Source organism: Phoca vitulina, unplaced genomic scaffold, assembly GCF_004348235.1.
Source record: "Phoca vitulina isolate PV1807 unplaced genomic scaffold, GSC_HSeal_1.0 scaffold43, whole genome shotgun sequence".
NCBI lineage: Eukaryota > Metazoa > Chordata > Mammalia > Carnivora > Phocidae > Phoca > Phoca vitulina.
The window spans coordinates 1,399,217-1,421,981 of record NW_022589746.1 but is presented as its reverse complement, the minus strand read 5'-3'; the positions used below and the strand labels follow the sequence as shown (position 1 = coordinate 1,421,981).

General features: G+C 53.1%; 1 protein-coding gene across 1 annotated transcript in view; it reads right to left on the bottom strand.

The window, feature by feature from the left end:
- Nucleotides 1–22,765, bottom strand: part of GALNT2 (polypeptide N-acetylgalactosaminyltransferase 2) — a 183,429-nt gene that overhangs the window by 5,425 nt on the left and 155,239 nt on the right. The window contains exons 9-15 of the mRNA XM_032430382.1: nt 21,566–21,653; nt 19,605–19,708; nt 15,191–15,317; nt 9,901–9,993; nt 9,483–9,566; nt 7,324–7,450; nt 1,253–1,372 (exon numbers count right to left, since the gene is read on the bottom strand). Of these exons, the coding sequence (XP_032286273.1) occupies nt 1,253–1,372; nt 7,324–7,450; nt 9,483–9,566; nt 9,901–9,993; nt 15,191–15,317; nt 19,605–19,708; nt 21,566–21,653 (743 nt within the window). The remainder of the gene's footprint in view (nt 1–1,252; nt 1,373–7,323; nt 7,451–9,482; nt 9,567–9,900; nt 9,994–15,190; nt 15,318–19,604; nt 19,709–21,565; nt 21,654–22,765) is intronic.

The window sequence follows — 22,765 nt, the reverse complement described above, 5'->3', positions numbered from 1 at the left end:
TGGAAAGAATGAGAATGTCATCAGAAATAAGCAACATCAGACCACCGGCTTAAGAAATAGAGATCTTTCCTTCAGGGCTGTGGGTTTACCAGCACAGAATGAAATGAAACAGAATGAAAACAGCTCCCTTTGGTGATGTGGTTATGAACCTCGCTTTCTTTTCTAGTACTTATTTGTAGGTCAGTGTTTCGCTGACTTCTCAGTGGGCCCCGCGCCTGGGCCAAGTTCTCTGCCCGGCGTGCCTGGCCGCTGCCGCACCCCTGCTTGGCCCCCGGGGCTTCCGCAATTCTGTGCAGAAGCCGTGAGCCGGCTGTGCCTCCCCGCTCCCGGGCCTGAGGTCTGTGCCTCCACACACGGGGTCTGATGAGGCAGAACGTGATGGGGTTCCAGGCATCCCGCCCAGCCCTCAGACGCACACGTGCACGGCCCCGGCCCCCGGGCCTCTCCCGCGTTCACAGGCATCACCAAACACTTTCAGGATGCCCATGTACGAGCGGCTGCTACAAAGAAGCTTCTAAAGAAGGGACCAGCAGCACTGCTTACCTGCACCTGGAGGTGCTGGGAGCCCCTACCGAGGCCCTCAGCCTGGAGAAGGTGCTTACACACCTTCGTAGGAGCTGAACATACAAATGAGGCCCCTTCCTCTCCTGTGTGGCTAGAGGGTGAGGCCCAGATATAAAGAGATCAATCGAGAAGGTACGGAAGGGGGCCCTGGGTGGCTCAGTCCGACCTCCGACCCGTGATTTCGGCTGGGTCCTGATCTCGGGGTCGTGGGGTCGAGCCCGGGGTTGGGTTGCATGCTCAGCGGGGAGTTGGCTTGGGATTCTGCCTCTCCCTCTGCCCCTCTCCCTGCTGATGCTTTCTCTGTCTCTTTAAAATAGATGAATAAATGTTTAAAGAAAAAAAGAAGTTATGGAACGACATAACCCGGGATGGGGGAACTTACGGTGGAGCCGCCCACAGGGGACAGGCCAGAAGGCACGCTGCCCAGAGCCGGTGCACGTGGGCGGCACAGGGCCTTCTGAGCGCCCACAGCCCGCACGGAGCACGAACGCCCCGACCGCACGCTCACCCAGCACGGGATTCACGGAGCGCCTGCTGTGTGCCAGGAGCTCCCGGCGCGGCGGGAGACGGCGGACAGCCGGAGCCGAGGTCCGACAGGGCAGCGGGATGGGACAAAGCAGCGCTGCAGTCAAGGCCGCAGTGGGGGAGGGGCACAGGAAGGCCGGACTGAGGGGCAGGGGCGCCCTACCTGTCTGGTGTCGTTCTCTCGGCAGCCCTGCAGCTTTATGACAGAGCCGGGCGCCCGGTCCACCACCGTCAGGCACAAGTCCATGTGCTTCACCGACTTCTCCTTCGTCAAGGCCCATTCCTGGAGCACAACAGCGGAGGTCAGGGCCGCGCCACGCGCAGGGCTGTGAGTGACGGGGCCCCGAGAGGGAAAGGGTCATGCTGCTAAGTGGAGACTCCGAGCCCCCAGCCAACGCAGGGCCGACAAACGACTTCTTACCGAAGGGCAAATCTCCACCTGGGGGTGCCAGGGGGAGCCTCCCAGCGTAGCATCAAGTTCACCGACTGATGTGACGAAAGGGCTTTGAGAACACGAGTAACTAAGATAAACAGTGTGAACTATTTTAGCCCCTGGTGCAAATCTGAGCGCCACACCCAGTTTTCTACCACGAAAGGTGACCTGGAAACAAAGTGGCCCATGCGTGGATCCCCCAAGATAGACAGTTCAGGGTCGACTTTTCCACCTGCATTATTTTGGAAAGACTCTGCCCCCCTGCAGGTGTGGTTTGGAAACAGCCTTTATGAATGTGGATTGTAATGTGTGAAAATGATAAATTATACATGGCCCATTTAAGCAAAATATGCAGCACGTAACCTTACTACTGAGCAGTGAGTTGACTGGCTGATGCTCACAAAGGTCTGAGATCCCTAAATCTGTGTACTTACACACACACCCCTTGTGCTAATACCAGGCGCCTACTGTGTACTGGGAACCACTGTATGCCCCACGAGAGGCTGTTATTACCCCCATTTACAGATGGGAAAACTGAGCCATGATCAAATAGAAACACACACACACACATGCACACACACCCCTTAAGGGCTGAGAGCACAACCATTTATTCTGAGTGCTAAATAAGACAGTCTTAAAAGGGCAGGAAGCCAGAGAATGGAGAAGATGGGTGAGCGAGGCCCCAGGCAGAAGGTTCTGGGCGGGGCCACGGGTGGGACAGGAGGAGGTAGCTTCCGACCTTCACTCTAGGACCTGACTCTCTCAAAGGGGTAAATACCCAAGTGAGCCCTGAGGATCCAGAAGCAGCCAAGCGTCTTCCAACCCAGAATTCCACCTGGACACACTCCCTACCACCGTGTCCCTTTCTGCTATCTGCCCAGGAAAGCTGCTACGACTCAGCCATCCTTCCAGCGACCGTCCACGGCGCCCTGCAGTGTCTCAGGTGCTCTCCCAGGGCCCAGCCCATGGCGGTGAACAGACAGTCAAGGCCCCGACCTCACGGGGCTGGCTCTCCAGTGGGGAGAATGCCTCACCCATGAATAAATGTATTATGTAACTTTAGGCGCTACGAAGTGCTATGGAGAAATTCTTTTTCTTTTTTTTTTTTTTTTCCTGTTCTCAGGGGACAGAGGTAAGGGAGGGAATAAATGATCTTTTAAAGAAGCCTCACTATTCAGCACCTCGGTCACCTTGGAACAGATGGTCTGCCCTAGATAGGCAGCCCATCTAGGGACTGGAGAAGGCCCTTAGCCTGTTCACGGCTTCCTTCTCTCCTAGCAGGGAGGCAGACTGGGGCCAGTCCCCTCCTTTTCCTTGGCTTCAATGTTCTCACCTTTTAATGAGTGTTTCTCAAAGTGTGCTCCATGAGGGATTCTATGAAAAGTTAGTTTCAGGTCAAGTAAGTTTGGGAAACAGTGAATTTGGGCCACGTTTCTTTCTGCAAAGTCACACATAGGCTCCTCACGGCTCTGGAATGCTGAGCCTAGCAGAACGTGCTCGGACTGTTTTCCTTAGCATCTCTCAAACCTGAGAGCACGGAGCCCTGTCCCCACCTGTCCCCACTGGCAGCTCCTGGCAGTGAGCTCTGCAGAGCATTCTCTGGGAAGGGCACCACACCGCCCCTGAGGGTCAATCCCAACCTTCCATGGTGCTGTCCCTCCACAGCTGGTGCCTTTGAGGCGCCAACGGGCACTCAGCATCACCTGTACATCAGGGCAGAATTCGGGGCCAAAAGGTCCCAGGAAGGAGCTCATGCACCCCGTCTTTCATGCATTCAGATACGCATCACACCCACAGCGAGGCTCACGTGAAGGAATGGCACCAACCCGCCCCCACTCGTGGGCAAGATTCTAGATGCTTCTTGGAAGCAGGTGTTGAAGAGATGTTGGAAGGGTTGCAGATACCCAGTGAAAGCTCACGTACGAATGTTTCTACAACCTTCTTCCTATTGTGTGCTTAATTATTTTAAAGCAGACTTTACACTGAATTCCAGGAAAACTAATTCAACTGTGCAAACAACAGAGCTGGCTGCCACTTTGTTCTTCTGTTGCATTTCAATGATCTGAATTTGTAAAATAAAGTTCATAAATATTTAAGAATTGCTTTTTTGAGCTGCCACTCTTAAAAAGAGCACGGCCATTAATTTTCCCATTTTCTGTGTGTCTGCTGAGGCTCCGCCAGAAACCAGATAAGAAACCGTACTCGTTCAGAGCATGGGACCCTATTTGCAGTTAGGAAACGTTATTTACCCTCTCATTTCTCACCCATGTGGCACACCACTCAAAACAGCATCGCTTTCCATCAGCTGGGACGGGACTTACTCACGGAACATCTGCACCAGTAGGCACGAGCCCTGGCTTCCCGCCGCCTCCAGACCCACGCTCGCCAGCATGGTGGCCAAACTATGCACCTGCTGAGTCAAGTGAATGAACACCTGACACCCTCAGTCACACTAGCTACATTCTGAGTGCTCTGTGGCCACATGGGGTCGGTGAGAACTGGACTGCATGGTGCCGATCTGGAACATTTTCAGCAAACAAAGCACAGTTGGACGGTGCTGATCTAGAAGGCAGCTCTCCGGGCCGCAGGCTGGTCCATGGAGGAACGTGGTCCCCGGTATGTGGGTGAAGGTACACCACGTGGTCACACTGCCGTTCCCGCACTGGTGTGGCCTCCCCTGCTAGAAAACCCTCACTGTGCAGTTGCTCGTTTAGAATCACCCACCTCGGGAGCTTTCACAAAGCCCAGTGCTCTGCGGCCCCAGGCTGATGAAAGCAGGCTTTCTGGGCAGGGGACCCGGCATCAGAATTTCCGGAGAGCTCTCAGGGTGATTCCAGCACAAAACCACGGGGGAAGGGCTCACTGGGCAGGCAGGGCCGGGTCCTCCTGGCTAGGACCCCTGAGCATGCAGCGGCTGGCCCAGGGGGCACTCAGCAGACATCTGCAGGGAGGAGGGCAAGCTCTCCCCGCCCCAGTGTGAGAACAGCAACGGTCTCCCAACAGCAAAAGGGAAAAGAGAGGGAACGGACTGCTCTGCACAGGCCATGCTGCACGCTCTCGCCGACAGCCCCAAGCCCAGCACAGGGACAGCCCAAGCCTGGTAGGGTCGCGGCCCAGCACGGTCACCTGTGCGCACAGCTGGGAGCAGCCACCTCTGGGGGGCCTCCGACACCGTCCCAATCTCCTCCTCCCCCCAGAATGGCATCCTGAGAGCAGCTCATCATCAACGAGCTCCCGTGCCTATAACCATGGTGACTACAACCAGGACACCTTTGAGACAAAAAGGGGGTGCTATGAAAAACTGCAGGGGAGACAGGTGGAAAGCAGTGATGCACTGGGCAGGCCAGGATGCTCAGCCTCCCCGTGGGCTTGCAGAGCAGGGCTCGTGGGCTCAGAGACCAGCTTGCAGGCAGGATCCGGGGATCCAGAGCCACAGCCACCAGCCCTCATGGTGGGGGTGGGGGGGGGCACGACTACCCAGGCCATGGCAGCCTGCTACCTGGTGGCCACTGGCTTTATTACCAGCTGTGCAGTACAAGGTGCCATCCATCCCCAAGGCCATGCTGAGCGCACAAGAGCCACGCACAGAGCCCAGGACAGAAGCGGGTGCCTGAGACCGGAGAGGGCAGGGTGCGGAGCACCGGGAAATCCTTCACTACAGCCGCCATACGTATGTACTTTTCAAATGCACAGAGTCAGACTTCTCACTGCCCGGTAGAGCTGCTAAAATATGAAGGACTGACCCTCTAACGGTCACTGAATCATCAGAACGTTGCAAATGTGACCGAGGGAAACCCCGGTCATTAAATGGGGGAGGGCGGTGAGGCTAACTTGGAATCAGACGAAGTCTAACAATACAGAAGGTAGATAACTCGGGGCCGCATCTCTGAACTGTAACATGCAGACGGAAGGCGAGCTTCACCCTTCACCCAGCTCCACGTGCAGCAGCCAATTTCTGAATTTCTGCCACCAAGACCAGAAGCACCCTGGGGCTTACTAGACCCCGAAGCACCGCCTTTCTGACGCAGATTAAACTGAGCTCCTGGAGACTCATTAGATGCACTGCGTTTCCTGTCTTCCCAAAGCTTCACTTTTTGGAAGGCAACACTTAAGTATTTTCATTCTGGCTTGGCCACAAACAGATAAAAACCCCCGCCTCTCCCTGCGCCCTCAGCCTCCCTACCTCACACCGAAGCCCCAGACCCCTTCACGCTTCGTCCCTGCACGGTTCCACGCAGTCAGACCTGCACCACATGGCCCCGCATCGCCACTGCTGTGTGCATCGCTGGGGGACAGAACCACACCCACACGGTCCCCAGCAGGAAGTGGGGCCACAGTGAATTTCAGTGCGTCAGACCAAAGGCCTGACAAGGACATAGAGACACTCCTGGCAGGCACGGCGCCCTCCCTCCCTCCTGTCCGCACCCAACAAACTCGGCTGGACTTGAATCTTCCCTCCTCCTCTCCTTCTTCCCTCCCTCCTTATAGCTCCTCCTTCCAGCCAACTCCTCACATCTAGGGACCCACCTATCATAGGTTGAAATACTCAGAATCCACAAGTCAGGCTACACCCTGAGGCCGGCTGTGTGTGCTCACCCAAAGCTCCTAGCCTCTCCCTGGGGAGCACGCACAGGAGCCAGGGGCTGTGCTCCGAGGACAGAGGTGAGACCCTGGGGGCCCGGGTGCGGCATGCACGCCCTGGCCGCTGCCTGAAACCGGCTCTCCCTCCCTTGTCTAATTTAGGATGTCCACACCGGTCCAAGCAACTGCTAAGATGACATCACCAAGTGAAGAGAGGAGGCAAAGCATTTGGGGATTGCAGTCTGCCTAGATATGCCCTGGGGGGGACTCAGAACCAACTTTACAGGAAAACAGGTGCCCTCTTTTAAAAATAGTTCTATTTAAAGAAGGTTCTGGGATTCAATAAATCTGGGATACACTGAGTTAACCCCCCACGCCCACACTTAAACTGTAGGTCCTCTGAGAGCTTGACATATTTTCAAGGAGATAAGAGCACCTAGCATTACCCAAACTTTTTTGTGCACAAAGCCCATATTTTACAAATATCTATTATTTTCTTATGGGAAAACTGCTTTCTAGAACATTGTCCTCTGGAACACGTGGGCCATGGGTTAGGCCTAACAGGCCTTCACTTCTCTGTCTTGTTTTCAATGAGGACAGAAGTTCGGGGTGGGGGTGTGTGTTATGCTTCCAAGACAAGTTGTGTGTGTATATGTGTGTCAGACTGAAGCTAGTAATTATTAATATTTTCTATCTAAGCCAGTGTTATCTAATAGGCAGGGACCAATAATGACTTTGGTAGCAGCGACAGAGTCTGTGCCTATTAAGCTGGGACCCAGGCAGGTGTTTATCAGCATGCTTGGAGATCAGACTCAGAGGCAGACACAGAACAGGTGCTTTGGGGACGAGCACACGCCAAAGGGACGACAGGGGTGGCAGGAAGACGAGGAGGAGGAGGAGGAAGAGGAGGAGATGAAGGCCACCAGCCCTGTAGGCCTGCCTTGACAGAGGGATGCTGGATGTCAGTGTTAACCACTGCGCCCCTCGCTGCGGTAGCAGAGCCTGGCCCGAGGCTGACGGCAGGCTCCACGTGTCTGTCCAGATCTGGGGCATCCCACCTGAGCCTGCAGCTGCCTGCTAGCGGGTGACCAGCTGGGGCCAGGTGCTACCTCAGACATCCCGGGTCACAGGAGAAAGGCAGCAGCCAGGACTTGTAAGCTCAGGGCCCCCTCCGTGCTCTCTCTGGGCCTCCAGGGGCTCAAGCCCACCCCCTCACATACCTGGTTCCCCCCTGCATTGTGACACTCGTAGACTCCAACGACACCATCAGCAAAATGTCCCAAAGTGTCCAGGCAGTTGGTTCCCTGCTGCAAGGCCCCAAAAGCTATATCCTGGTGGTCAGGGACCCTGGAAAGCAAGAGGAGAATCATCTGCTTAATTCCGCAGGCCCCCCGGCTCCCGCCCCCTTGCTCGGTGATTCCATGTCCGGCAGCAGGGACCACGAGAGGAAGGCCCCACCCCCCGGCCCGTACCGCTCCTCCCACAGGCGGCCTGTGTCAGCCGGGCGGCATCTCTCGCACATCCTGGATTTCTAACCCTAAGTGAAGATTTCAAGTTGGAGAAGCATTCTTTCCCTATCTGGAAAATGTTTCTGGAAAGGAAAAGCTCCTATACTCTTCAGTGTTGGCCTGTTGGAAGTTCTTTAGAAGAGCCATTCCTGAGGTCAGATCCTGTTGCCTTGAGCTTCCCAGCAGACTTAGGATCTGAGCTTTACCTAGTAGAGGGGGGAACTTGAGTGGCTCTGTCAGGCGGCCTGCGACCAACAGAAACAGGGCACAGTGGGCGGGGGCCACATGCCTCAGGCCTGGACCCGAGTCTGCGCCCGGCCGGGCCCCGTACTGGCTGTGTCATCTCTCGGACCCCCCCCAAGCCTCAGCCCCCCCCTCCGCACAGTGCCTGTAAAGCAGCACTGTCGCACGTGTCCCATACAACGTTTCACCGTGAGCACGGGCAGCCCGGTGCCTGGCGCAGGAGGTGCCCAGCGAATGGCAGCGATTACTGCAGACACAGCACGAGTACTGGGTCGGGGTCTCCCTGGCCGGGCTCGGGTGGGGGCAGGCAGACTCGCCTGCTGCCGTGGTGCTCGATGCTCTGGATATGGTCTGACGTGGCACAGGCCCGATGTCACCCCACATCATGGGCGTCCTCACGGTGAAGCTGCATTTAATGTCACTCTGTCTGGCATCATTACCCGGCAAATCACAGACAACCGTGACGGCAAAAGCAAAGTGGGCACCATTACGGGGCCACAAGGCCCTGGTGAGAAGCACCGCATTGGCGGGGAGAGAGACAATGCCCAGGGGCCTCCCCCGGGTGACCAACTCTGCTCGCAGGCCCCAGCGAAAGCCATCTGTCACAGAGGGGCCGGAGGGAGGAGAACGTCTGCTCTCCCCGCTCCTCGGGGCGGGGGCACCATGTCGTACACCACTTCTCGAAGGGCACAGGAAACAGTTCCAGGGGCTGATGGCTGTGAAGAGCAGCGCTGGGGCAAAGCCGCATTCTCTAACTCTCAAACAAATCTCTGGGACAAGGGCTCTGAAGGAGCTGTTAGCCCAAAGGATAATGGTGGGCATTCACGGCCCGTGTTGGGGGTGTGCGACCCGCTGGGAAATGCTCGGGCGACATGCAGAATAAGGAATGTGCCGCATTAAAGCAAAATTGTCCGGCAATCCCTTTACGAAGATGAAGTTCGGATGGGTCCCGAAACCCGCAGCCCTGCAGGCCCTCTGATGAGGGTCTCAAGTGCTCCCTTAGGACGCAGAGCTCCCATTAATTTAAGATGGAACAGCGGGTGTTGAGAGCAGATGCAGAAGAGTACTTCTGCCATCGGCAAGTCTCCTGGAGGGAAGCAGGGGAGTGGCGTAGCGGATTTACTGTTCCGTCTCTGCCCAGGTCGGCACTGACCTCAGCTCCGGACACTCACTCACGAGGGCAAGACGAGCGAGGAGGGTGAGGCCCTCGGAGCCAGAACAGGGAGGCCGGGCAGAGGCACCCACTGGGCAGGGAGGGCACAGAGAGCACACCGGGGTGGGGTGGGAGGGGAGCTGGGCGCTGCTCCTCGGGCGGCTTACAGAGCCCATGAGACAACAGCCCTTGTCACTTAGCCCCTGTCCTCTCACCAACAGGGCATGACTAAACGAGGCGCCACCTGGGACCGTTCCCGCCTCTGTGGGGAATGGGAAGGTCACACAGCAGGAGGCCACCATTCAGGGAGCGCGTTCTCAGGGGTGCTTAGGGACAGCTGTGGGGTGAGCCCCAGCTCCCGGCCTCTCGCCAGGGGCACAACCTTCACTAGTCACTTTTCGGGGCCTCCCCGCCTCTCTGACATCCGTGGCTCCTAAGCCCTTACAAAGCGAGACCCCGATCCCCAGCGGCTTACCTTAGTTCTGGGTAGACATTTTCCAGGTACCACTTGAAAGGCTTGCAGCTAAGTTTCTTCCTGAGCTCCAATCGGCTCTGAATACTGGAGGAGAGGGAAATAAGATTCCTTTACCAATTTTAAGAATGGACAAGCTCCCTACATCAAATCTGGAAAGCTGCTGCTGAGAAGAGGATTGAGGCAGGTGGTGGAGCTTGGACTGTCCACACTCCTGTCCCCGCAGCCCTGGCCCACCTCCCATGCGCCTCCTGCCTTGGGTCCTCGCCCGGCCTTGAGCAGAGGCCCCTGCTTTGGCACCTGGGCGACAGTTCCCGACTCTGGCAGCAGAATGGCTCGTGGGGTGCAGGATGACCACAGCCTCCCCCCACCCCCCGGGATCCCAAGTAAAGCAGCACGAGAGGGCTCAAGTGACACTTACTTTCCATAAGGAACGTTTCTGGCAGAAGGCACTGCTGCGTAATAGAAATTTTTGTATTCGTCCATCCAGACCTCTGCTGCCCGGCGGGTGTTACTAGAAACAAAATAAATCTCCTTGAGCTGTGATTTGCTTCCTTTCCATCAGCATCACTCTGTGTGCACTTGTCTGCTTGGAGGGCTACTTAGGAAGGTCCTCCAAGGTGGGCCGGCAGCTGGGGCAGGGATGCAGAGCAGGCCATCTCCCCGCTTGGCACCCAGGCCCGGATTTGCAGGTAGCGGGCACTCAGTGGGTGCTTACTGAACCAACAGAACTCGCCTTCTCATCTTTCACAGAAACAGATTGTCAAAGAGCAAAAGTCAGAGTTAGAACTGCAGCACGGGCAGGTCCCGGGAGGAAGAGACTGGAGCTGGACCAGCAAGAAGGACGCGGCGTGTCACCGCGGTAACCTGCATTATGTACGCACAGGAGGCTGGCACGGAAGAGTACAACCAAGAAATCCTTGGCCTCTATGGTCCTTCTCATCACGGCTGTCACATTACTAGATAGCTCTGGGGAAAAGTTACAAATAGATAAGAATTAATATTAAAAAGACTTTTTTCCCTGCAGACCTGAGCTGAGAGAGTGTCCTGTTTGGACAAGGAAGAGCGATGGGAAGGGGAGAGAAGCCTTCTGCCCCAATCTGGGGCTCCGACTGACCACACCGTGCTAGAGGGACCCACATAGAGCGGCCTTTTCTGCCAGGCAAGAAAACCACGTGCTCCAATCTCAAAACCATGATGCGTGATCATTTAAGGCCACCGCAACAAGCTACTTTTGCATATACGGCCAGTGTGCAAGGCTCCCACGTGCGTGGGCGTCCGCACCTGACCCTGCCCACATTGTTCTCACACACGTATGAAGCAGCATTCATACCGTGAGCCTCTTTGCTCCCGTGTCCTGGACTCGGTTCCAAAGTAGACTCACTCCTCCTTGAGAACCCATATGGAAGACATTATGTTCTTCCAAAATAAATACATTAGGGAGGCAATGTTCACCTTTGAAAAGAATTCCTTTTCTCTACCAGAAAGGTCTCTTTTAAACGGTGAGTCTTTCAAATTACCTGAGCTACGATTATTAAAATAATTTCTACTCGGGGCATCTATCTTTCACAATGATGTATAGCCCTCTTTTTCTCTTCGTGCAATAGAAGATGAACTGTTGTAAATGCCATTTACGAGACAGGCAGGACAATATGAATGAACACACCCCCTCCTCTGATCCGGCAGTTCCCACTTCTAGAGCTTTACCTCAAGGAGAATATATAGCTGAAGATATGCTCACTTCAGCATTACTTATAATGGTAAAAAAAAAAATTTAGAAACCCTATGACCATCGACAGGGAAATGATGAAATAAATGGATGACTCTGCAGTCACTGAAAATCCTGGTGGACATTTGACCTGCTGCCGTGGAACAATGTCCCCCTGGCTGGTTGTTGGGTGAGAGACCAGGGCATGGGAGGTCTGTGTGTGCAGGGAGGAGAAGGGAGGAGGAGGGACGGGAGGGGGGTGAGAGATGGACCCGCCACATTATAAGACTGCTCTCTTTGGTAATGAGATTGAGGATATTTTTTACTCTCGCCCTGTAAGAAATACATATGTACAGCCATGTGCATCTAAAGATTTGAAGTGCCTGGGATGCTAGAACATAAGCATTATTTCTCAGACGAGCCATTAAATACTCTTACTGGGATTTTGGAGGCTTCCAAAGTGGCTCATGCCTCAATTTACGCCCAATCCCTAACCTGCTGTGTGACTTCAGAGCTCTGGGACTTGGACTGCTCATCAGTAAGATGAAAAGGATTGGATTCAAGCATCTCCTAGGTCCCTTTTAGCCCTAATGGCTTCAAGGTTTTGTGAATTCCAATCACACAGTGGTTTTGAATCACTTAAGTCATTAAGTAATTAAGTTATTTCTTAATTCCTAAATGCAATGCAACACCTTTCTACTTAGTAGAGAAAGATATGTATGCAGCCTCAACGAGTCGGCTCCATATGCTACTCAGTGCTAGTTTCAGTTCATTCATTCCAACGTTTATTGGGTACCTGCTATATGCCAAACAGTCCTCCTGGTGCTATGACTACCTCGGCCCCCAGAAGGGTCCACTTTGATTTATCCGGCTTCTCCTCGCTTGCGCTTCCCCTCCGCCCACCCGTATACTCAGGGCAAAGCAGCTCTACCAGGAAGCAGGCAGCAGAGAGAAGGTGTGATTTGCATGGGCCAGCCAGCTCTGCTGCTTGGCGGTAGTAACAGAAGGAAGTTCTGTAAGAAACTAACTTTAAACCATTGGTTTCCTCTATTTAATTTCAATCGTATTAGTAAAGTCTTGCCATTAACTCTACACCTAAAACCATTTTAAATATCCATCTAAGGATCTACCCCACGGCCACACTGCTATTCTGATTGGGACCTTCCCCGCCCCCGGGGGAAACTCTAATTAACATACCACTCAAGCACACACACAACGCCCTCCAGTCTCTGCAGGGGTTTGTGGGAAGCTAACTGGAAATGCAGTGAAAAACATACCACCTGGATCACTCTCAAAATGGTCTTAAGGGATGTGGCTGCCATCACCAGGGACAGGAAGTAAGAATTTGCAGGTGGGTCACATCATCTTACCCTTTCAGTGCAGGTGCCCACGTGCACACCCGGGGGTGGCAAAACAACGTGAAGACCCCACTGGGGCTACTTGCTCCATTCATTCATTCATTCACTCATTCATTCATCATTCACTTACTCACTGACAGACTAACCTACACAAATGAGATCAGCCTCCACACCCTGTTCTGTTGCCCATTTTAGAATCTGTACCTAATGGACAAATTCCGGCAACCTCAGACACTAGCTGCCCCTATGGATCTAGATTAAAAAGATCAATGTGTGGTGACGACATGGAGTCTGGAGCCCAACTGCGCAAGTGGCAACCCAGCTCTGGCACTTTCCGGCTGCGTGAACTTGGACTGAGGGACTGAACCTTTTTGTGCCTTGCTTTCCTTTATAGCACTTCATTCATAAGGTTTTATGAGAATGATGTAAGCTAGTATTTGTCAAGTACTCAGAACAGCCAGACGCACACAAAACACTATATAAGTGTTAGCTATTTGTGAAGTCCCAAATTTTTAAATCATGAAATACTTATACCTTAATGCCACAGATTAGAGAAAATCAGAGAGAACTTGGAACTGGAAAGGGATCTCAGAAATAATGTAATTCTACCTCCTTATCTTTTAGCTGAATCCATGGAGGCAGAGGGCCGCAGAACCTCACAGAAGGCCAGCAGATCTCTGCTGCCCCAAATATGGAAAGCCTGGGTCTGTCTCCTCTCCAGGCCTCTAGTGTTCAGGCTCCTGGGCCACAGAACAAGAGTGAGGAAGTTTCCCTTCTAAAGAAGAGTGCTTTTAAAAAAACAAAGCGTATAAAGCAATGTTCTGTGTATGTTAACAGATTCTTAGAATTCTAAGGGCCTGCCATGTGCTGGTAGTGACCAATGGCTTTGATTTGGGTATTTGATATGTCTACCCAGGAGGTTTTGGGGAGGAATCTCGCGTTGTCCCTGGGAAAAAACATATCAATCACTGTTTGATTTTGTAGAGCTCACTGGATAAGAACATATTTTTGTTTCTAATAAAAAGCAGTAATGAAGTTAGACAACATTCGAGAAAGGACAGGCTTTTGAAAGAAGATAATTTGGTCAGAAGTTACTTGCTATTTGGCTTCATTTAAGTTTCCCAGAACCCAGAGTCTCTATGCTAAAACTAACTTCTATGTAATACATGTGTATTGTGCGATCTGTACTTTGAATCAAGGTTTTAAAATGCTATACAAGAGATAAGCTAGTCATTCTCCCCAACTCATTTCCACCATCTCTCAAGTGCTCCTAGTTTGGTGGGGGCAGCAGGTCAGCAAAGTTGTAGGACCGAAGGCCAAGGACTTGCTCTTAATTCCTGGCTCTCGGTCCCCGGCCACTGCCAGGCCACGGTCAATGCTGCCTGCTGGAAGGTGGCTGGAGCCTGATGCCCCTGGGTCCAGGCCACCTCCTCTCAGCCCTGGGCCACTGCAACAGCTCTTACAAGTGTCCCCGCCCCTGCTCCTGGAGAGGAGGGGAGGGACACCTGCACCATCATTTCCTCCTGGTGTCACCTCGCTCTCTAAAGCTTAAAACAGAGAAGTCAGGTAATTGCTCAAAGGTCAGGCGCCTACAGCGGCTTCCCCCCGGCCTCAAAACAACCTCCAGTTTCCCACAACCCACAGGGGGGCTTGGCTGGGGCCGGTCTAGCCCCCCACGCTGTCTACTGTCCCCTCATTCTCTAGGCTCCAGTCCCACCTGGGGTCCTCCTGCTCTGAAGTCACACTGACCTTGGCACCGAGGACCTGCTCGTCCTGCAGGGAGTCCACAGCTCCTCCCTCCCACCTCTCGGGGGTCCCCTGGCTGCACGACACCCTACGAACCTCTCCCCCGTTCCTCTCATGCTCAACCACGTGACCACGTTTTATCTGTTTCATGGCATTTATCAGTGGTTGTGATCATCTTATTTAGCTATTCGAATACTGGGCTGACTACTCCCACCTCCCGGAGGCCAGGCGGGCTGGCTTGTATGCTGTTTTATCTTTAGTATCGAAAAGAATTCCCTAGAAAAAACCGTGGGCCCACGACTGGTAATTTGCCTATTTTCTTCAGAAAGCTCTTCATTTGGCATCTTTATGTTGCTAAAATGTATCTATTATCTATCACAGATCCTATCTACATGCCGTGTGGATTTCCTGGCTTGAATTCAGTACGGCTTAACTTACACACTGTTCACACATTGTTCCTTGGATGGTAATACATACAAAAAAAAAAACAAGCTCCTCTTCTCTACAATCATGTTTCCTCATACATTTCTGGGGTTACAGTTGTATGAGCTTTCCCACGTGTACAGATCGGTGTGATGACCAACACATCAGGATGCAGCATGGCACCCTCACCCCGGCCACCATGCCGGCTGCCCCTCTGTGGTCACTCCCCCCCCGGGCCCTGTCCGCCCTCCATCGTTGTAGCTGCGTCTTTCTGAGACTGTCCTAGAAGTGGGATTGTAGAGGATGCGACTTTTCACTCAGCACACTGCCCTCCAGAGGCACTCGCGTTGCTGTGCGTACGGGTGATCCTTGTCAATGGCGTGTGGTGTCCCAATGAAGGACACCTGTTTCCACGCAGCCCCAGGTTAAGTGCCATCTGGGTGGTGGCCCCCAACGGCCTTGTCATGACCACTTACCGGGCAAAGACCGTGCCACTGCCACCTGGGAAAGTGTAGGGGTGCTGCTTCCGGAACACGTGTCCCACGCGGCTGCAGGGGACGATCTCCAGGCTGCCACCACACTGCCACACGCGGAACGAGATCTCTGAGACGAGGAACGAGACAGGGTGACGCACAGAGCGTACCAACGCCCACCCACCACCATCCCATCGAAGGGCTCTCATGCCCTCAACGGCCGAAGGAGATGGGGATAAGGAACCTGCCTCCCTCCAGAACATGGTCCTGAACTTCCTACAGTGGAGACATCCGACACACCCTGGGTCTCCCGGCTCCATGGCATGATCCGCAAAGTAGGTGCAGGCGGATGTGGTAATCAGCTTGACTCTAGTGAGTATCTCACAAAGTACACATATGGCAAATCATCAAGTCGTGTACCTTAAATGTATACAACTTCAAATTGTCAACAGGACCTCAATAAAGTTGGAGACACAAAAAATCAAACAAAAGTTCACACTCGGGTTCACTAGGAGGGTGTCTCCACAACAGGGTTGTTTTACAGAAATGTAAAGTGATGTAGACAGAAAGAAGAAACACGTCAAACACATTACCTCTGCTGGGACATGTGTGATCTTAGATTTTGGCACAGATCTGAATCATGGAAGCCAATGAGGTCTATGTTACCAAATCCCATGTTTTCATTAAACAATTCTATTCCAAATTCAAGAGAGAGAGACCACATGGAAACAGTTTTCAGATTCAGATGAGACACCTTGAGACAAATGTGAATCTTTGGTCTATCCTGAATATAAAGGACCCCAGGGAATAAGACCACGCATGTCCATATAGCATCATAGTATCGACCAGTGAAATGCTCGCACTGAATACTTCACTAGCTGGTTTGTGACCACGGGGTATGACATGTGCACTTGCTTAGTATCAACACTGTTAGAAAAGGCATCTCTGAAGGTGCATAAACATCAAAAGGCATGAAGTGCCCACACAATGAAACTTTGATCTTAACTACACCAGGCCACTGTATATGCCGTCTTCCTCTAAAACTTACTTTCTGTGCACTGAGCACTACTATGCACCCGGGCTTTCTCCACCCAAGAGAAAAAATGCTTTTCTTAAACTTCAAAATTTACCTTTATTCATAACTACATTATTAGCAGGCTTCAAGTCACCTGGGAAGTTCACAGGTGCCTCTTGGACTATGGTAGTGACCAAAGACGCTTCAGTAACTCACAGATCCCTCAAAGTTGGCCACGGAGTTTACCAGCAGCCAGTCACCAGTGGTTCCCCTGCTTGGACACAGAACCGACCTAAGGAGTAACGAGATGCTCAGGGCTGGCATTGCTCAGGCCAACGTCAACACACACACCGCCCTGAGCATCTGTACTCGGGCAAAGCTCGGCACGTGGCTGGCCCGTTTGGAACAGCCCGGTACCGTCTGACCAGGCACCTGTCCTCACCACCAACCATCCGAGTGCCTGCAGCAGACGTCATGATTGGTATAAAAGGGCACTTCCTCAACATCAAGAACACAGTGAGAGGCAAGACAGAATCCCCAGAATTAGCCATCACTGCCGCAAGTATAGAAGGATCAGAAGTCAGGTGGGATTACCGCAGACCCCGAGTGAGGTGCTGGGGGAATCCTCCAGACAAGGCCTCGTCTGTGACAGCAGGAGCCCAGACTGCACAGCTGAAGGCACATAACTCCCACTCGGACAGAACAGCAGGAGCTCCTAGGACTGGGTCCGGCAAGCTGAAGTATAGGAAACACCCCACTGGCTGGAAATGAGTGATCCACACAGCTGTTACAGGCCTTTCGTAACCAATTCCCTCACAGCCTTGAGAAATGCAAGGTCATGACCACCCAAGCCTCTGCAATGAAGGGCTTCTGACTTTCTTTCTTAGCGTCCAACAACACTTTGAATAAGAAGTTCTCTGTATTTCAGGACATAAAATTTAAATACACGTTTGCCTAACTGGAACATTCAAACTTGGGGGCTAGGAAGGTCCTGTGCCTTCTCTATGGGAAAGCTGTTAAACCAGGAGGGGGGATCCAGTCAGGGATCTGGTTGGAGATTCTGAAGGCCACATACGATTACAATTACATTCAGCTCTGATTTCACTTGAACTCGGCGACGCTACAACGTGCGAATGGTTTCTCAAGATAACTTGGTGGATTTTGAGTTAGGCAGTTTGTGTTTGCAGCTTGGCCTTTGCTCTGAGATCTTAGGCAAGATCTCGGTCCTTCAAGAAAGCATGAAATGAAGTGTATGGAGTTGTCAAAAATCTTTATGTTGTGCACCTGAAACTAATGAAACTGTAACACTGTGTGTTAGCTATCCTTTAATTAAAAAAAAAAAAAGCGTAAAATGAACTAATATACTGGAAGCAGATAGCCTCTATCCTAATGCTGTGGGGACACGAACGAAGGACAAATATGCCCAAGGAGCCTGTCCCCTGTGTCTCCCACGGGCTCAGGATCAGGTTCTTCGACTTTTTAATTGCTTACATTAGGCCCACACGACCAGCTAGGAAAAGTGGAAGCTGCAGCGGTTCTTTAGTTTGGGGGGTGGGTGTATTTGGAGGAGGCGGTTTTGGATTTTACTCCCGCATCCCTGCACCCCACCTCTCCCGACACACGTCCACGCACGCCTCGCAGTCTGGACAGCCGCCGGATGTGCAGCCAGCGCTCAGAGAAAGAAGTCACAGCAGTCTCAGAAAGAAAGAATCAGACTGGGGACTTCCCTTGCTGGAACCTGTACGCCTGCTTGACCTCTGAAGACAGTGGGAAGACTCATCGGGAGTGGCTTTACCGAGCTAGGCAAGGGGAGGGAAGGTGCCAGATGGGGCCCAGGCAGGGGCTGCTCCAGCCCCTCCCTCCCTGCCCGCCCCACCCTGACCCCAGGCCCCTCAAGCCCTTCTGGGGAACCTCCCCTATGGCACAGCTCCATGAATATAAAACCAAACCACCACCACCAACAAACCAACAACAACCAAACCAGGTCATTTAAGAAAACTCTCCCCCTTCTTCTGGTCTCTCTGTGAAATGTCCCATTTGATGCTTCAGTCAACACTCTACCCTGTGACACAAAGGCTGGCCGCCACCTCATCCGCCTAATCCATGCTTTCAGGTAATAGCACATATTTTGAAAATCACTCGGTGGCTTCAGGAGATGGTCACCTAAGTGATGCACTGTCCTACTGGGGGTTCCTGGCTGGCTGGGTCTCCACGAAGCCATCAGGAGATGTCTGCGGAGCGAGGGTGACTGAGAATTCTCCTCAGAAGATTAATAATACTTCTGAAGCCTTTCGTGCTCAAACGACTTTAATCAAGTCCTCCCTACCTGTCAACGTATCGTTAAAAAAACCAAAAGGAGTTTGACTCATGGTCCTTTGTCCCAGTGTAGTTACTGAGCCTAGAGAAGCTTTCAACATCAAACCACAGCAGACAAATGCTCTGCAGTGGAGATGTTATCACGAACTTTCACATCATAAAATGAGAGAAAAATAAAAGGCTAGTCTCGTTTTTTTTTTTTTCTTTTAAACAAAAAAGTATCCAAGTTTCTGTTACAGGTAAAACTACTAAAAATGACAGTGACGTCATGTTTCCCCCCTTGTCCCTGCCCTGCTTTCTCCCAGGGCACGCCCACCCACGGCCGGTGTAATGAATTCAACAGCATCAGTGGCTGAGGAGACTCAGTTCAGAACGCCCGGCAGAAAACCCTAAACAAACAGTAAAACAAAATAAGAAGAGTCTTTCTATCTTAATGCAATAAATATGATGTGGCTAGTAATGTAGACCGAAGTCTATAAAATTTCATTGGCCCTAAACCTAAGGAAAACTGATTTGCATGGGTTATTAAAAACAAAAACCAAAAAAAATCAAACCAAATTAGAACCATTCACAACATAGTCAAGAAGAGCTTAAACGCCAAGGCCTCTCAGCTCCGTGTGATTTCCTGCATCACAATTCAGTCCATCCCACGAGGCTGGCCCGGGCTGGTTTCCACCCCACATGGTGGAACACGGATCCCACAGCCTGTTCCCCATGTTTGGAAGCTCGCTGTCCAAACCCTCGGATCCAAAGGATGTTAAAGAATTTGCCATTCCCTTCAAGGAGACTGCCTGTCTTCTAGCATCCTGCGCTCTAACTTAGGGCGACAGACTTAACGCCCAGCCCCAGACACTGTAGTGGAAGCAATGCTATTTATACTTATTCAGGGACTGACGGTGTGTGATGAATGGTGACTGAGGTCTTTACAGTTGTTTTTTTTTTCTCCAACTGGCTCCCTGCATACCACCTGCTCTTGCCTAACAGCCTCCTCAAAGCTTCCACTTTTCATTTTGAAGCCCTTGGTGGGTAGGAAAAGGCCATCCAATTCATCAGAATTGTAAAGCGAAGACACAGGCTCTCACGTACCCAGGTTTTCTCCTCCCCACACGTCCATCATCATGTCATACTTCCCCAGTTCTTCAAAGTAGAGCTTGTCCATCACGAAGAGCCCGCCAGCAATCATAGGGGTTCTGAAAAGGTGGAGAGGGTGGAATGGGAGAGGGGGACGGGCCAGAGGTCAGGGTTAGATCTGCATTCTAATACCAAGGTCAGGTCTACAAGCTGACCTTAAAAACCCCGGTGCAGCCATGGCTCCCCATTTGGAGCTCGGGATGCTCTCACTGCTGACTTCAAATGCCTCCCACCTGCCCTGCTCAGGCACTCCCACCGCGGAGTGGTGTCCCCTCCGAGAGAGTGACCGTTGGAGCTGGGGGCACTCACTGACAAGCAGCCCTAGGCAAGTACTTGGGCTCTCTGTGCCTCAGTTTCCTTAGAGGATTTCAAAAAACCATACGTACAAGCCCTCAGCACACTCGGGAAATGCTCGCTAGTGTCAGCTAGCCTCCTCCTCATCCTGGAGCCGGTTCCTCCCGTTAGCGGGGACCATCACTGCTGTGCTTCCTCAGCCTGGGAGGGGGCTAACTGAGCCCCTACTTCCTTCCCAGGAGATGCCCTGAGAACTCAACTTCGAGTGCTGGAGGTCTAGAGCACACTGTCATGTTGGATAAATGCTAGCGAGTGCCGGTGGTCAGTGTGGGTGGTCAGTGCCCGGAAGTCAGTGCCGGAGGTCAGTGTGGGTGGTCAGTGCCCGGAAGTCAGTGCCGGAAGTCAGTGCCGGAGGTCAGTGTGGGTGGTCAGTGCCCGGAAGTCAGTGCTGGAGGTCAGTGCCCAGAAGTCAGTGCCCGGAAGTCAGTGCCGGAGGTCAGTGCCCGGAAGTCAGTGCCGGAGGTCAGTGTGGGTGGTCAGTGCCCGGAAGTCAGTGCCGGAGGTCAGTGTGGGTGGTCAGTGCCCGGAAGTCAGTGCCAGAGGTCAGTGTGGGTGGTCAGTGCCCGGAAATCAGTGCCAGAGGTCAGTGTGGGTGGTCAGTGCCCGGAAGTCAGTGCCAGAGGTCAGTGTGGGTGGTCAGTGCCCGGAAGTCAGTGCCGGTGCTCAGTGCCGGTGCTCAGTGCCGGAGGTCAGTGCCCAGAAGTCAGTGTGGGTAGTCAGTGCTGGAGGTCAGTACCGGTGGTCAGTGTGGGTAGTCAGTGCCGAGGTCAGTGCCGGTGGTCAGTGTGGGTGGTCAGTGTGGGTGGTCAGTGCCCGGAAGTCAGTGCCGGAGGTCAGTGTGGGTGGTCAGTGTGGGTGGTCAGTGCCCGGAAGTCAGTGCCGGAGGTCAGTGTGGGTGGTCAGTGCCCGGAAGTCAGTGCCGGAGGTCAGTGCCCGGAAGTCAGTGCCCGGAAGTCAGTGCCGGAGGTCAGTGTGGGTGGTCAGTGCCCGGAAGTCAGTGCCGGAGGTCAGTGTGGGTGGTCAGTGCCCGTAAGTCAGTGCCAGAAGTCTGTGGCAATGCTGCCACTTAGCTATGTCTAGCCTGAAGAGGCACCCCACATTCACGCCCAGCTACAGGTGGTTGACTCTGAAAGCCAGGTGTTAATGGCTACAAGCTCTGTCTTCTGTGGGCCAGCAGGAGGGCAGAGGCAGCTCAGGGAGCGAAGCCGACCAGGAAGGGCCTCAGTAGAGAGGACTCCCCCACCCTCCCCTTTCCCTGGTCCCCGAGTTCAACTTGAAGAAGAGCCTGCCCTGCTGGAAACTGCTCTACAGTATAAACGTGGGGGAACTCCCAGAACTCACAGATCTGCCTCCTTTAGTTGTAGGTTAGGCTTCATCTGAGGAAATCTCAAAGTACTTTATTCTATGATTCGGTGGCAGAAACTCTCCCTCGAGCCAGGACAGGGGAAACGGTGTCGGCGGCCGGCAGGAAGATGAGGAGTCTAACTACGTCTCTAGGAAACACGGGGCCAGAGCCAGGGTCTTACCTGGGAGGAGCACCCGGAAGGATTCCTGGCACTTACTTTATGGGGGCGACTGGGTTCCCTTGCCGGGATCTCCTCTGCTCTGGGGTCATGTAATCCCATTTGAAGACCAAGTTCCAGTCAAAACCTGCCGGCCACGGAAAAGAAACAAAACATTAGGGTGCTGACGAGAGAACTGAGTGTGCTCCTGGCACCTCTGTCCCTCAGAGCTTAGACATATTGGATATTTGGACTGGACTCACTGAAAACCACACACAGCAAAAAATTAAATAAAAGCACCACCACTAAAGCAGGAGAGGGGAGAACCCGGGGCAGGGGGACCAGCGGGGAGGGCACACACCGACTCCTTCCCTGAAAAGCTCACCCCAAACAGAAAATGTGGGTCAGGCTTTCCTACCATTAAAATGCCTGAGAATAACTCTGACAGGGAACAGAGGGCTGTGAGGAGGGAGAAAATGGGTGGGACAGAGTCAAATCTGCCACCGTGCCTCCCCCCAACCCCCCAGGGCCACAGAACCCAGGGGAAGGACAAGAGCATAGGTTCCCTGGGCTGGCCAACTTGGCCTCCTCCTTGACCCTCGATTGCAACTAAACCATGGGGGGCAAGGTGGCAGAGGGAAAACTTTTAGGTGAAAACAAGCCAAAGGAAGTGGCAAAGCGGGCAGCAGGCTGTGATTTCTGAGAAATACGGCAGCTGTCCCAATTCACGTTTAGAATCCACAGATCACTCAGGACACGGTTTCTGACATTTGTGGGCCCCTGGCCCAAGCTGTTGGGTCCGCCCTTACTCAGAAGGCACCCCGCATCGAGCCAGCGGGCGCCAGCACACCCCACCTGCTGATGCTCTCGAGACGCACGAGGAGACCACTTCTTGGTGACAGGTGGCTCACTGCATTTCCAAAGGTCTGACAGCCAAACTTAACTACTCCAGGGCCGTCTATCCTTTAGCTCTGTGCCACCAGGCTTTTCGTTGGTCGGCAGGGCTTGTGCAGTGCCTAAGTCTGGATTTCTCTTCAGTGTGCTCGGAGGTCAACGTTCAACTGCCCTGCCAGCCCCTGTGTCTGTAGCCTTAACAGGGCAGGATGGGAAGCATGGGCTGGGGGTCTCCTGGGACAGCACAGTATCCTTTATGGCCCAACCAGAGGCATGGGACTAAAAAGGCCTCCCAGCTGTTATTGCCAAGTGTGGTAGGCTAGCAAAGAAGCAGCGAGCTGCTGGGAGGCCAGGCGGCAGGGACAG